We start from the raw sequence: 15,192 nt of genomic DNA on the forward strand, positions 1-15,192 counted from the left end.
GATCTAGTTCCCCAACTAGGGATTGAACCCAGACCCCCTGCATTGGGAGCATGGAGTCTTAACCACTAGACCACCAGGGAAGTCCAAATCCACCTGTTGTCTTTGGAACACAGTCTTTCTATCACTGTGAATATACTTCTTCATCCTTTCACACTGCAGCCCGGCATCCCATCATAGGGCCATGCTGTACCTGTGCTGCCCAGATCCCAGCCAGCAGTGTAGCATCACCCATCAACTTGTTAGAGGTGCCCCACCCAGACCTGTGAGTCAGGGATCGGATGCGCACTGACCTTGGGGAAGCACTGCTCTAACTTATTGAAGCTGAAGGAGGTTTATGCTTTTCCAGCTTTTCCACAAGCAAGGCTGCCCTGAACATCATGGACATACCAGGCAGAGGTAACAGAGAACAGGATAGGGGCATGGCCTTTGAGGTTATAGCCCTGGTGTGGCCACTGTACAGGACTTAGAATATACAAGACTAGCTCCTTCCCACATCCTCCCTTACAGTGGACTGTTGCTACTTCTTGTCTTATGTTCCCTTCCTCCTGTTCTCCAGCCATCCTACTGCTCCTAGCGGGGTTTCATGCAAAGTAACCCACCCAATGGCTCTTGCCAAGGTCACCACTGAGGTCAGAGTAGCTAAACCTGATGGTCAGTCCTCACCCCCATCTTCTGGGCCCATCCACAGCACTTGTCTAAGTGATCACTCCCATGTCTCAAAAACACCCTCTGTCTCTTAGCTTCTGGAACCCACTCTTCCTATGGTCTCTTCTCTTTTTTTGTTTTTTTGGCTGTGCTATGTGGCCTGCGGGATCTTAGTTCTCCAACCAGAGACTGAATGTGGGGCTTCAGCTGTGAAGGCTCGGAGTCCTACCACTAGACCGCCAGGGAATTCCCTCTGTGGTCTCTTCTTTTTTCATTTTTTAATAAATTTTAAAATTTATTTTTGGCTGCGTTGGGTCTTCATTGCTGTGCACAGGCTTTCTCTAGTTGCAGAGAGCAAGGGCTACTCTTTGTCGCCATGCACAGGCTTCTCGTGGTGGCTTCTCTTCTAGAGCTCAGGCTCTAGGTGCACGGGCTTCAGCAGTAGTGGCACTTGGGCTCAGTATTTGTGGCTCTCGGGCTCGAGCGCAGACTCAGTAGTTGTGGCACACGGGCTTAGTTGCTCTGCTGCATGTGGGATCTCCCCGGACCAGGGCTCGAACCCACGTCCCCTTCATTGGCAGGCAGATTCTTAACCACTGCGCCAGCTAGGAAGTCCCTGGTCTCCTCTTACTTCATCTGTTGTCCTCAACTCCCTGACGACATTGAACACTGGAGTATCCCAGTGGGCCACGTCTCCCTTCTCCCCTCTTCCCGCATGATCTCGTCCTGCGTTGGGACTTTAAAAAGTACTCTGCTGGCAACTCCCAAAGGTGTGTCTAGACTCTGGGGGGAGGCCCCGAACTAGACTCAGATATACACCTGCCCATTCAACCTGGGTGTCCATCTGTCAACCTCCAATTTACCACTGAAAACCCATGCTCGAGGGACTTTCCTGGTGGTCCAGTGGTTAAGACTCCGAGCTTCCACTGCAGGGGGCACAGGTTCGATCCCTGGTAGGGAAACTAAGATCCCACATGCCATGTGGCCCAGCCAAAAAACCCAAAAAAACCATGCTCCAGCCTGACCTGCCGCAGCCTTCTCTGCTCAAGGATAGTGCCCTGTCCTCCCTCCAGCCAAAGCCTAGGACTCTCGACAACTCGTTCATTCAAACTCACATCCAGCCTGCAAGATTTGCCCTCACAATAACCTATAAATCCAAGCACTCTTCACTACACGCTTCATGACCAGCTTGGTCCAAGCCACCACCATCTTCTGCCCAGATTGTTACCATAGCCCTAACCAATCTCCCTGCTTCCATCTTTACCTCCTTAGTTTTTCTCAACATGGCCACTGTGGGGTTTTTTATTTTTATTTATTTTTTAAATTTATTTTTTTATTGAAGTATACTTAAATTACAATGCTGTATTAATTACTGCTATGCAGCAAAATGACTCAGTTATACACATATATTCTTTTTCATATTCTTTTCCATTATGGTTTATTACAGGATGTTGAATATAGTTTCTTGTGCTACACAGTAGGACCTTGTTGTTTATCCATTCCATAGATATAGGTTTGCATCTGCTAATCCGAAACTCCCAGTGCAACCCTCTCCTACCCCCTCCCCCTCCGCAACCACCAGTCTATTCTCTATGTCCCTGATTCTGTTTCACTGATAGGTTCGTGTCATCTTTTAGATTCCACATATAAGTGATATCATATGGTATTTGTCTCTTTCTTACTTCACTTAGCACGATCATCTCTAGTTGCATCTATGTTGCTGCAGATGGCATTATTCCATTCTTTTTTATGGCTGAGTAGTATTCCATTGTATACATGTACCACATCTTCTTTACCCATTCACCTCTTGATGGACACTTAGGTTGTTTCCATGTCTTGGCTATTGTGAATGGTGCTGCTATGAACACAGGAGTGCACATATCTTTTTTAGTTTTCTGAGGAACCTCTGCACTGTTTTCCACTGTGAGTTTTTTTAAATCATCAGATTGTGTCCCCCTCTGTACAGAGCTCTCTGAAGGCTTCCTAGGCCCGGGGCTAGAAGAGATTCTCCCTCAGAACCTCCAGAAGGAAGCAACCAGGCCGTTGACACATGGATTTCAGACTTTTCACCTCCAGAGCTGAGAGCCTAAGTTTGTTATTTTAAGCCACCATGTTTGGCAGCCCCAAGAAACGAACACATCGGTCAAGATTTTTTTTAACTTTCACTTGCCTTTTGTGAAGCTGTGATCTAGGTTAATACCTACAAGCAAAGAACAGTGCTGGTAAAAGGTTTTGCCAACCTTCCTTTCAGGGTCCCTTTTAAGAGGACTCCACCCGACAGAATGCAGAATCTGCCTCAAAAGTGCCTGTCCCTGACTTCACGCTCGCAGGAGATGTATCTCCCAGAACGTGCTGCCCCTCCAAGGGTCCCAGCTCTGAGCCCTCGTGATCCGATCTTCCACTAACTATTCTCTGTCCTTCTGCCCACTTGCCACCCTAATCCAAGCTACTGCCACCTCCCCCAGCCCCTGGAAATCCTTCAGCCTCTCTGGTCACTTCCTCTCTTGCCACCCTCTATTCAGCTGCCTGAGGATTTTTGCAAGTTACAGGTCTGATGGGTGTCTTCCCGCTGACTAGGAGCCCCTGCAGCCTCCCGTGCTCACGAGTCAAGCCTGAACACGAGTCTGTCAGCCGCAGCGGACTGCGCCCCGGGTCACCGCTGCAGATGTGGCTCACTGCAGGCCCTCTCCAGTTCTCTCATCAGCAGACTGAGCCCCTCTCCTCTTCTGTCTCCCCACTTCCTCTGACACTGAGCGGAGAGGAGCAAGGGAGCATCATGGTACCTGCCCCTTGGGGAGTATGACGGCAAACGTTCTGGAAGGTATTCAAGAGAAAAACAAAACAGACAGAAGTCCTCTAAAAGTATGTCAGCAGACATGAACTGGGGCAAAGAATCAAGACTTGACAAATCAAATCTCAATGGTCAGCTACAGGGTTAAGAGCTGGGGGTCTGAACATAGAACAGAGTGCACAGCCATTTACTGAAAAAGAGTCAACTTTAATTGTAACTGACCAAACTGTATCCAGAAATGTCTCTGAACAGTGAACAAAAGAAACACGATAAAACTGTCCTATTGAAGAAACCAAGAGTTCTGCCAGCCCCAGAGCTTCTGAGGGTTAGGCCAAGAGCAGCCCATTCCCGTGGCTGCATCTGTCCCCCACGCAAGTTTCTCATCCCACGAGGAGAGCTGGGGATAGGTGAGAGACCTGTGCCCTCCTCCCAGCATGCTGGGATCTCTTAGAAAGTCACCGGTGGGGTGCGCCTTTCCTCCCACCCCATTCCTGTCCTAAGGTAAATGGAGACCCTCTGGGCATCATCCCAAAAGCCAGGGAACAAGGTGAGGCAGCCCAAGTGCCTTCCTGGACTCTCAGCCCAAGCTTTATTCCAGTCCGCTCGGTTCGTTCCCGATGCCCAGGGTGGGGATTAAATAAAATACGCACTAGAGAGAAAACTCAGATGCCCCCAAATCTCCACAACGCAAGTCACAGAGCAGAAAAAAAACAACGGCCCTAATGAGAAGCAACAGCAGCCGGCCCTCAGAAGACACGTTCGAACTCCGTCTGGTTGGTAGTGGCGGGGTTGCGGCTCTGGTTGGTGGACTGCTGGGTGATCTGGCTGCCCTTCCGGCGTGGCGGAGCCAGGTACTCGAACATGGACGTCAGGTGGGTGGACAGCATGCCCTTGAGGTCCGAGGGCATGGGGTCGGACCAGAAGAAGTCGTGGTTCAGGGCGTCATCGCTGTCGATGCGCTGGGCGGGATCCAGGACCAGCAACTTGTCGATGAGGTCCAGCGCGTAGGGATCGCGCACATAGGCCTTCAGCCTGTCCTTCACCTTCCGCTTCTGGCCCTTGACCAGCTCCAATTTCTCAAACAGCTCGTACTTGTCCACGTTTGGCCACACCTGGGGTGGGAGGCATGGAAAGAAGACAGTTAGTTCAAGGGTACGTGGCTGGTCTACTCAAAGGCACTAAACATTCTCCACTCAGATGCTCCCAGACCACCCGTGGAGGACAAACTTGATTCCTCCGGGGCGAAAGCAGCAGGAAGCATGTATTTGGCACACACCAAATACCAGGCCCTTTGACACAAACCGCCTGGAATATGTGTTCCAAGCCTGACAGAACCACTGCTATCTCCCCGCAGAGAAGCTTGCCTCTGAGGTGAGAGGCTCACATGCCCTGCCTGAAGCCACAGAATTAAATGGGATGCAGCTGAGACCTGAACAGTCTGTGTGGCTCTAAACAGCAGACCCCGGCTCTCCATCAGCCACCTCTCTAGAATGGAGCTTTCCTTCTACTCAGCAACCCACCCCTCCCCTACTGGGCAGACTTCTGGATCTCTGCTGCCTGTGGGGCCCAGGGGCCCAGGCAGCCTGACGACATACCTCAGGCGTGATGGAGCCGCAGAGCTGGCTGATGAGGGCAAGCTGGTGCTGCTCCGTGTTGCCCTGCATGATGGGACTGCGGGTCCACATCTCTGCCATGATGCACCCAGCACCCCAGAGGTCAATGGGGGGGCCGTAGTCCCGCTCCCCTGGGAAGAAGAGCACAGCAGGAGGGCCCCTTGAGCCCTATGGCCTCCTGAGAGGCAATGCCCCCGAGCCGGGGGCTCAAGAAGCCCTGGCAGTGGGGAGCTGAGGCCGGGTAAGTGCCCAGCCCCTGCTTCCCTCTGCCAGCTCGGGAGAGTCCTCACCGAGCAACAGCTCCGGGGGCCGGTACCAGAGCGTCACCACACGGTTGGTGTAGCGGTTGGGCTGGCTGTTCTTGGCCAGGCTGAAGGCCCGGGCCAGCCCAAAGTCTGCCAGCTTCAGGACGCCGTCGCGGGTGATGAGCACGTTAGCTGCCTTCATGTCCCTGTGCAGGATCTGCAGGAAGCACAGGGCGAGGGCTCCCAAGGGTCCTTCAGCCACACCCACCCCACGGTGAGAGCGAAGGCCAGCCTCAGCCTTAGTCTCTCCTCCCCAACTCTGGCCCCCACCTTGTTCCTGTGGATGTAGTAGAGACCATTGAGCAACATCTGCATGACCCTCTTGATCTCAGATAGCGTGAACTTGACCAAGACGTTGCTCAGCAGCCCGGCAAGGTCATGCTCGCAGAAATCAAACACCAAGTATATGCTGCCTTTGCAGCGGTTATAGGGGGAAGCTGAAGCAGGAAAAATGAGGGGGAGAGATGGGGGGGGGGGGATAAATTAAAAATCTCATATGTAACTCATTTTCCCACAAGCAGCTCCTACACCCTCCAACCTATGGACACCCAGATACACGGGCACGAGTTTCTTCACAGGTAAAATATTTTCTGAGTGCCTTCTCTGGGCCAGGCCCTGTGGTAGGCCCTGGGGAAGCACCTACTCTGATGAAAAGACCAGAGAAAGCAGTCACAGTTGGTATGTCTGGGTTAAGAAGAGGCAATGTAAGTTTGTCCAGTTCCAACTGTGCAAACGAAACCTTAGGCAATAAGCCTCATTTTCTCCCTCTGAAAATGGGGACACGCTCCAAACAGCTTACCTTTGGTTCGACAGATCTCAATCAAGTTGACCACGTTCTCGTGTTTTAGAAGCTGGAGGATCTTGATTTCCCTTAAGGCTGTAATGGGGAACTGGGTGGGAAAAAGAGAGGAGGAGGTCAAAAGTGGGTGAGCGCACTACAGATCAACAAACTGTGGACCATGGGGTCCACACTAAGGGTCAAAGGTTGGGAGACAGAGTACGAGCATAGGCTCTGAAATTAGCTGTCTCAGATGCCATATTTGCAAAATGGGTGTAACAGTGTGTACCCCTCAAGGAGCTGGTTTCAGACAATGAATTGAAATAGCGATACATCACACAATTGTTCTATAACTAGTCATCAAATGCTCCAGTTTCTTTAACCTTATACTTACCTCCATGCCTGTGTTCAACCTGTTAGGTGGTTAACAAATACAAAAATAAAGAAGCAGGTTTCTGGGAAGCTAGACTAGAGCTAAGATGGGAGCATGATGGAAGGGACTGTTGCTTTTCAAGTGAATACCAGCCACCCTTTTAAAACCATTACATATAATTTTTTTTCTTTTCTTTTCTTTCTTTATTTTTTTACATACAACAAAATTAAACCCTGAAAAAAAAGTGTTTAAAGACTTCCTAACTTCACGAACCAAGATGCACTCAGCGCAAGCATGAGCTCCCCCTCCTGGCACCAACCATATCCACCTAAGAATGAAATATCAAACGCTTGAAAACATTTGAATTAAAAGACTTAACTTGGAAGTCAAATTCCCTGGTATATGGAAATTTCCGAACACGTACACTGAATCTCTACTTGAGAGTTCCAGAAGCAGGGTGGAACCCCAACCTCACGCCCAAGGGAGCTGGCAGACCTGCCCACCCCACCCGTACTCACCCCCTCCTTCTCGTTCTCCATCAGTACCTTCTTCAGAGCCACCTTTTGGCCGGTCTTGCGGTGCTTTGCCTTAAACACCTCCCTGCAGGCCGAGAAGGGGACCCAAGAGGACTTTTCAGGCCGTTTCCGCAGGGCCCGCCCCTCCCCCACCAAAGGAGAGCAGGAAAGGGAATCCCGGGCGGGGCTGGGCCGGGTACCCAGGGCACTCGGCTACCCCACCACGCGATATCTTCGGTCTCTCTCCGAGCCTCTATCTCCTTCCCTCTGCCCCTTCTCCTCACCCGGGCGTCTCGTGGAGAGATCCCGCTCCACTCACAGGCTTCTCTCTGCAACCCCTCCCTGCCCCTCATCAAGGGCCTCAGACTCCTCCGAGCCAGCCGGCTCCGTCTGGCCCGGGCTGGCTGCGGCGCGGCCTAGCGAGGCCAGGGGACAAGTCTGTAGCTAAATGGCTTCCCGACCTACTGGGCCCGGGCCTGGGGGTTCCGACGTCGGCCCGGAGGGGTGCAGACTCAGGGCTCCCGGTCCCTGGGGGCCCAGCCTTACCCGAAGGTGCCTTGGCCGATTTTAGCAAGCTTCTCATATTTGGACACCTCATCACAAAACGGACACTCCACCGAGTCGTACTGTTTTGCCATGGCCGCCTCCAGTGCACCGCCGCCACCTCCAGCCGCCGCCACCGCCGCTCCCGCCCCGGGTCCAGCCGCCGTGCTCCAGGCCCCTCCGCGGCCGCGCCACTTCCGCCTCCACGGCCACTTCCGGCCTCGCGGCGCCGACCCCGCCTCTTCCGTCCGCCGCGCGCCGCCAGGCCCCCTGGGACTTGTAGTTCCCGGGAGGCCAGGAGGAGCCGGAGCTGCAGAGGCGCCTCCGCCACCGGCGCTGCCCCCGCCTCCGCCGCCGCCACTGCTGGCGGCGGCCCCGATTGGGGGCGCGGGGAGCCGGGCCGCCGGGGCTGGGGCTCGGGGTGGTGCGTCCCGCTGCATCGGCTCGGGCCGCCGCCGCTGCCGAAGCCGCTGCCGCTCTGGCGCCCGATCCGGGGCCAGCCGCAGTGCCCTGCTCCTCCTCCTCCGACGGCGCCGCCTCCGCCAGGCTGCGCTGGGTGCCGGGCGGGGGGGCGGCCCCCGAGCCGCGGCCTGGGGGCTCCCTGCCCGGGCCCGGGCCCGGGGCGGCCGGGAGAGGGGGCCAGACGGGAAGAGCCGATGAGGAGGCGGCCCGAGAGCGCGGGAGGGGGCGCGTTATAAAGGGGGAGGTGCCCCGGCCTCGCCCTCCCCTCCCCCTCCGCCCGCCCCCTCCCTCCTCCCTCCCACCCCTCGCGGCCGCACCTGCCGCCGCCGCCGCCGCCGCCGCCGCCCGGCCGCCCGCTGTCCGCCCGCCGCCCTCGGCGCGTCACCGCCCGCGGCCCCTCCTCCGCTTTCGGAGGTGGGGCCCCGCGCTCTACACCTGGCTGCGGGGTGACTTATTGCGTGCCTCAGTTTACCCACACATGCCAGCTGCCGCGGGGAGCCCCTTCCTCCCCGGCTCGGGGTGCACCCCTCACAGGCGAAGGCGGGAGGCGCCGAGGGAGCGGCCTCCGGTCCGGGTAGGAGAGAACGGCCCCCACCGCCGCCTCCCCGGGTCCCCGCCACCCGCCGTTGATATGGCAACCGACAGCCGCCAGGGGGCGCGGCGACATTGGAGGCGGCGAGCGAGCAACGCCCGGGCCTTCCAGCCCTGGACCCCCCTGTTCCCTGGGACGCAGGGATAAGACCCACAGGACCCCGGTCTCCACCGAGCTGCGCCCGAGCTGGTCGCGCCCCGGGTCAGTATAGTAGTTAGCATTTACTTGGCACCCCGTGTGCTCGGAAGTGCTGGGCATTCCTGCTGAATCGATAGCCCCGTAGTCAGGATCATTAACCAATTTTACAGAAGAGCACATTGAGGCTCAGAGAGGGGAGGTCATTTGCTCAAGGTCACACAGGGACAAAGCTGGGACTTGAACCTTGTCTGTCTGAATCTGAAGAGGATTCTCTTGACTCAGGCTATTAACAGTGTGTCCAGGAGCACAGCAGTGGTGCTGTTTGAGGCCTGCTGTCCTTATGAGCCAGGCATCAAGCCCACCATTCAGCCATCTCCTTCTCTGGTCCTGTGTCCCCTTGCCCTACCTTGGCCCTTCCCCAGCATCTTTCTGATACCTTTCTGGCTCCAGAAGCCTGTTTCTTCCTCCAGCCCTACTCAACAACCAGCCCCCAACAAGGCTGTCTTTCGACCTCCTCTGCACCCCTTCAGTCTGCCCCTCCTCCCCAGTCCTCTGCCAATGGATCCTGAGTCCTGTCCTCCCCAGTCCGTCCTCTCCATCTGTCCCCCTTGCAGCACCCGCCAGATCATTCTGAAATGGAGTCTGTATGTATTTCCCTCCAGTGTCTTCAGAAAAAACCAAATTGTGACATTTGGGTCTCTTTCCATCTCCTCTCCTAGGCTGTGGCCACACTCTTTCCTACCCCCTGGGCCTCCCTGCTTTCAGGGATGTGCTCTCTGATTGCACCCCAGTACCTTCTCTACCTGCAGGAAGCCCTCCAGGTGGGTTGCTCTCCAGCTCTTAGCTCCCATGGCTTGGCCTTGAAGCTTCCTTGTAGGAGGAGTCAGGAAAGGGTCTGGTGATCCTGGTGTCCCAAGAGACCCTGTTCTGCCCGGGGCGGCGGGGGGTGGGGGGGCTGCCAAGGAAGGTCTTGAGGATCAGGTGAGGAGCAGAGAGCCCTCTCCTGAAGGCAGTGTGGACCAGCGAGGGTTTGAGGCATGTCAGGGAGTGATCTGGGGTCAGCTTCTTGGGTACACTATTAGAAGCAGGGTAGCCATTGGCTAAATTGGGGATGGGAAGGGCAAGGAGGGAGAAAATAATAATTGTAGTAATTATAAGTTTTTGACGGCAAATAAATGGTCCAAGCTGTACACTTAGCACTTTATGGGAATTATCTCAATTCTCACTCAGCAATATTATACTGTTATTACCTCTATTGTACACAGAAGGGTGCTGAAACAGAGGTGACATCATTGGCCAGGGTTGAACAGCTGGCCAGGTGCCACACTGGTATCTGAACCCAGGTCAGCAATTACCCATGTCAGGACCCCACCCGTCTGGGCTGGAGGTGGAGCTAGAGCACAGTCAGGGCACAGCACCACTGGCTGGGTGCCCTGGATGCCAGTGGGAGGTGTGGGAGGAAGAGTAACGTTGGTGGGCGGAGGGGGGAGGTCTGCCGTGGGCTTGGGTGGCTTCCACCATCAGACTCTCAGGCTGGGGCCCCTGCTTGTTTCTCACAAGCTCTCCCTAAGTCACATCCTGTGGGCAGAAGCCTCAGCAGAAGTTCCGCTGGTGTCATCACCTCCACCCCTCCATCCCTAGCCTGAACCCTGACATCACCAGTCACTTCTGCTCAGGGCCTCAGCCCTCAGCCTCCCTGGGGGAGGAAGGCAGGCAGGAGCAGTCAGAAGCCCTTCAGAAAGTGAGAAGAAATTAGGTCCTAGCCAGAAAAGATTTCTCACTGACTTTGACTTCTGATTTGCTGGTTTGAGGGAAGTGTTTCCTGTTTCCCTGGATCAGCTGAGGCAGGACACGTAACCAGTACTCAGGAAATGTTTGCTGACTGACCAGCCAGGCTCTAAGAGAGCCTCTGGTCCTGCTGCCACTTAGCAGTTAGGGAAACTGAGGCACAGAGTAGGAAAGGGAGCCGCTGGCCAGCTGTTTGACTCTGGCCTGGACCCTCTGTTTTCCTCCCCCGAGTAGGAACAGGGGCATATGGAGGGAAGAAGAAAGGCTCCTGGGGTGGGGTGCTCTTGGCTGCTGGTCTGTCTGGGAAGACAAGAGGTCACTGGAGAGGGGGACACAGAACAGAGAGTGTCTGTGTGATGCTCACAGCCCTGCAATCCCGTGGATATCCTGCCCATACCAGCTGGGTACCGACTGTGCCTGGCCCCATGTTGTTATGTGTCAGCCCCCTGGAATTTTACAGCACCCTTCTTAGGAAGTTGCTATTGTGGGGCGCAAGTTACAGAAGAGGAAACTGAGGTTCAGAGTGGTGATGTGATTTGTCCAAGGCCATGTAGCCAGGGAGCTATGGAGTTGGGATCCAAAGTCAGGTCTCTTTGTCCCTCAATACAAGACAACTGAGTCAAGCTGGGGAAAGGTGTCTACTGAGTCCTCCAGTATAGCAGGCGTGAAGCCAGCATGGATGCATGAGGCCAGTTCTCTTGACAGAGCATGAGGTCTGTTTGGAACATGCATATAAAGACACAAGTGAATGTGATACAGATGACACTCCATATAAATATGTTATTTCATCGCCACACGATATTGTGAGGGATGTTGTATTTGTCCAGTTTTATTGATGAGAAAAATGAAGCTTAGAGAGGTGATGTGACTTGCTCAAGGTGGGATCTGAACTCAGGTTTGCCTGGGTCCAACACCTTTGACTATGACATTGAAAGCCTCCGATCCCTGATAGTACCTGGCCAGATTGCAGACAACTGTGTCACAGGCTTGGGGGGAGGGGCATAGAGGGAGGGGACAGAAATCAGAGCAGGGTTCCTGGGGCACTGTGGCTCAATCTAGACCTCAGGGACTCAGTGGAGGCAAAAAATGGAGCCAGGGTGGGACGAGTGGCATTCTGAGTGCGGGTCCAGCCCAAGCAAAGGCCTGGAGGCGGGAAAGTGCTTGTGTGTTCAGGGCTGCGGAGCCGGGCTGGGCTGGCCTCCAGCACTGGCTGAGGAGGGCCCCGGGGACAGCCACCCGCCAGCAGGTCCCCAGCCGCACTCCCAACGGCCACTCGAGGCAGCACAAAGAGGGCTCTGAGCTCAGCGAAGCCGCCACACTGAGCCCCATTCATCCTCTGAGGGACGCGGCAACTACTCTGGCGCCTGGGCCAACGGCAGGGCTAGCCTAGCGCTGACAAGGACCCTCCACTACGGCAACACAGCCTTGCTGTGGCCAGGACTCCAGGGTTTCACACCACACGTCTGCCCTGGAGTTTTCCTGGCCTGTGCCGCTCTGCCCCTGGCCTGACCCACCCCCATCCCTCAGCAACAACCACCAGGGTTTGCTGATGGCATGGTGTACTGGCCCAGGGCATCATTTGCTCCTTTTGTCTTTCCAACAACTCCAGGAAGTTGCGGGGGTGGGGTGGGGTGGGGGGGCTACTGTGACCCCATTTCACAGAGGAGGAAACTGAGACTCAGAGAGGTAAAGTCTCTTATGGAGGATCACACAGCAAGTCAGGAGTGGGCCCAGCCGGGAAGCCAGCACTGGCTGATGCCACAGCCTTAGCAGTTAGTCCAAATCACTGCGACTGCCTCATGGGAGAGAAGCTGGGGGACCCACTCGCCACCTCCCACCAGGAAGACCCCCAAATACCACCAGGTTACAGGCCCCTCTCCCTCTTCTGACAACAACCCAGAGACGGGAAGAGTCACTGGCGTGGGAGTTAGAACACTTGGGTATCTGTCCAGTCTCTGCTCCTCTTTAGCCTCAGTTCCCTCATCTGTGAAATGGGACAGTACCAGGATCGCCTCATAGGTCTGTGACGATCTGTAGGGGCTTCCGGCTCCATGCCTGGCTTATGGTCAGTGCTCAATAGAGGAAGCTGGAGGTGTACCCCCTTTTCCTCCCAAGTCCATGGTCCAGAAACCCCATCCTTTCATTTGAACTTTGAACACCTGTTCCATCCAGGCCTGTTTGCTGTCTCCATCTCGTGGACTGTGTCCCTTTCCCTTCCAGGGCCTGAGGTTCCCCCTCATCCCATCAAGAAGGTTCAGCAGACCTTTCCCCCACCAAAGACTATCATCCAGATGCCAGAGGGTGGTGGGAGCTATGAGTGTGAAAGTTAGGACCTCAGGCTCCAAGGCTGGACAGGCAGGTCACAATTCCAGGTAACCTGACTTTGCAGAGGCCTCAGTTTCCACATCTGTAGAATGAGGACAAGAGAAACAACCAGAAGAACTGAGCCCTGTGGCTGGCACGTACTAAGTGATCAGAAAATGTTAGTTGTTAGTAGTCATTAGTTTTACGGAGGATACAGGATGGGGCCCACCTGACCTTGAACTTCCCCTTTCACAGCCCCGGTAGCCAGCCCTGGGGCCAGAATAATAATGTCCAGTCATGTTGGAGCCTCTGTGGGGTGACTGTGTACCTTGTACTCGTGCCTATTCTAGAGATTAGGTGACTGAGGCTTCAGAGGCGGAAGTAACTCAGCACTTGGAGCCAGGATTTGAAACTCCTGGTCTTTTGGCTGCACCAACCCCCAGCAGCTGCTGAAAGCTTCCGCAGGTGTCAGGGACAACCTGTGTTGGGCAAGTTTCGTTTCCTTATCTCTGTCCTGTCCACGTGAGTACACACACAAATACACACAGACATGGAGGTTGCAGAGTGGAAAAACACCAGGCTGTGGGTTAAGGGCCCTGAAAGGGCAAGTTGTAACCCAGTCTGTGCCACCAAACTGCTGTATGACCTGGGGCAATCCTGCCTGTCTGTGCCTTGGTTTTGGTATCTTTGTACAATGGGGTGATGGACTAAATTATCGCTGTGTCCCTGCTAGCTTGAAAAGGGGTCACCCTGCCTTGGTGGGCATTGATTTTGTGCCAGGCTTTGCACCAAGCTCTGGACCCTGCGAGGTGGGCACCGTAAATACCCCCTACTCAGAGAGAGGAAACTGAGGCTCAGGGAAGTGAGCTCCCTAGTTCAGGATCACATGGTGACAGAGCGGCCAGCCAAGACTTGAATTGGGGTCTGGGTGGTCCCAGAGCCCACAGGCCAAACGATTGCACTCTCCTATCCACCACTGCCAGTGCATCCCCAGGCAACGAGGCTTAGAATAAACACCCCTGCCCGCAAGCCTGACTCCCTGCACCCTCCCAGCCCACTGGCCAGACCCCCTGACAGCTGTTGGCAGGTCCCCAGAGGCCCCCGGCCCAGTGGGCCCTGTTCCCAGAGCCTGTGGTTTACTTCCCAGAGCTTCCAGATCTCACGCGCTTGTGGTCTGCCCCCTGCCTCCCCACTGTGGAGGCCAAGGAGGAGGCCCACAGGGGCTGAGACAGGGGGAGGCCCCTGCCTCCGCCCCCTGCGGAGAGGATGGGGAGGGTGGGGCTGTGGGAGTTTCACTGGTTTAAAAATACACAGAGGAAGCGAGTGAGAGGGCGCGAGAAAGGGGAAGGGGAGGTGAGGGAAGCATCTTAACGCTGATGTCCAGAGCTTCGAGTGGCCACTTGCCTTCCAGCCCGGGGCTTTGAACGACTTGCCAAGATGACGGAGGGGACCAAGAAGGCCGGCAAAAAGTTCAGTGAGTGCAGGGTGTGATTTGCACTGTCCTTTATTCCTCTGTCTGTCCGTCCACCTCAGTCTCTCTGCATCTGCTTCTTCATCACTCTGTCTCATTTCTGTTTCTCTTTCTGCCCATCTCTGTCTCTCTCCAGAGGCCTCTGCTTCTGAGTTTCCATGTCACCATCTCTCAATCACTCTGTCCGGGTATCTCTTTCTCTCCAGCTGGCTAGGCTCTCCATCTCTGTTCTTCTCTTGTCTGTCTCTGCCAATCTCTACTCCTCTGTCTCCCCTCACCCCAATTCTCAGTCTCTCCATTGGTCTGCATGTCCTCTGGCTCCCTTTGACCTCATGGATGGCCCAGGGAAGACCTTCACAGACTCCGCCCCCTGCCTCTGGGCCTGGTTCACATGGGGTCTCAGGTTGGGAGATGCTGGGGCTGAGGCACGGAAAGGGGTGCATGCCATGGGATACTGTCCCATGTCCCCAGCAGCAGTGATGCTGGGACCCAGAGCAACTCAATGAGGGGCCACATCCACCCATCACTCTGCTTCCCCAGGTTGGTGATCCCTTCCTGGGCCCAGCAAACTTCGGCTTCCTGATTCTTTCAATCTGACAGCACACAAGGCGGGTGTACAGGGCAAGGATCACGACTGTATTCCACAGATGAAAAGACTGAGACCCAGAGACTTGCCTGAGGTCATATGGGTTACAGAGCAGGGCTCAATCTCACATTCCTAGACTCTGGGGCTCAGTTTCCCTCTCTGCCCCACTTCTGTTTCCTCCAGACCCCCAGTGCCCAGGGGACAAAACAGGTCGTGCTGAGAAAGGAGGCAGTCGTTGGCACAATTGCTGCCCCATGGCATAGCTTTCTAAGAGCAGAGCCTCTCAGC

At 55.3% G+C, this 15,192-nt stretch overlaps 2 protein-coding genes across 3 annotated transcripts in view; one reads left to right on the forward strand and one right to left on the reverse strand.

The window, feature by feature from the left end:
• Positions 1-3,622: 3,622 nt before the first annotated feature.
• CDK9 (cyclin dependent kinase 9) lies at positions 3,623-8,287 on the reverse strand. The gene is made up of 7 exons (XM_057724907.1): positions 7,567-8,287; positions 7,024-7,105; positions 6,154-6,244; positions 5,625-5,791; positions 5,340-5,511; positions 5,032-5,180; positions 3,623-4,548 (listed from the first exon to the last, which is right to left on the reverse strand). The coding sequence occupies exons 1-7, from the start codon at positions 8,001-8,003 to the stop codon at positions 4,183-4,185; spliced, it is 1,464 nt and encodes a 487-aa protein (XP_057580890.1). The 5' UTR covers positions 8,004-8,287; the 3' UTR covers positions 3,623-4,182.
• Positions 8,288-8,453: 166 nt separating this feature from the next.
• The window catches only part of SH2D3C (SH2 domain containing 3C), a 35,695-nt gene continuing 28,956 nt past the window's right edge, over positions 8,454-15,192 (forward strand). Inside the window, exon 1 of one of the 2 annotated variants that reach the window (XM_057725125.1) lies at positions 8,454-8,818. Coding sequence is in view for 1 of the 2 variants with exons in the window: in XM_057725124.1 (XP_057581107.1) it covers positions 14,285-14,321 (37 nt within the window). In the remaining variant the exon portion in view is untranslated. Of the gene's footprint in view, positions 8,819-14,188; positions 14,322-15,192 lie in introns of those variants that run through there. The other variant, XM_057725124.1, reaches the window with a different exon arrangement.

This window comes from Hippopotamus amphibius, chromosome 2, assembly GCF_030028045.1.
Source record: "Hippopotamus amphibius kiboko isolate mHipAmp2 chromosome 2, mHipAmp2.hap2, whole genome shotgun sequence".
Classification (NCBI taxonomy): Eukaryota; Metazoa; Chordata; class Mammalia; order Artiodactyla; family Hippopotamidae; genus Hippopotamus; species Hippopotamus amphibius.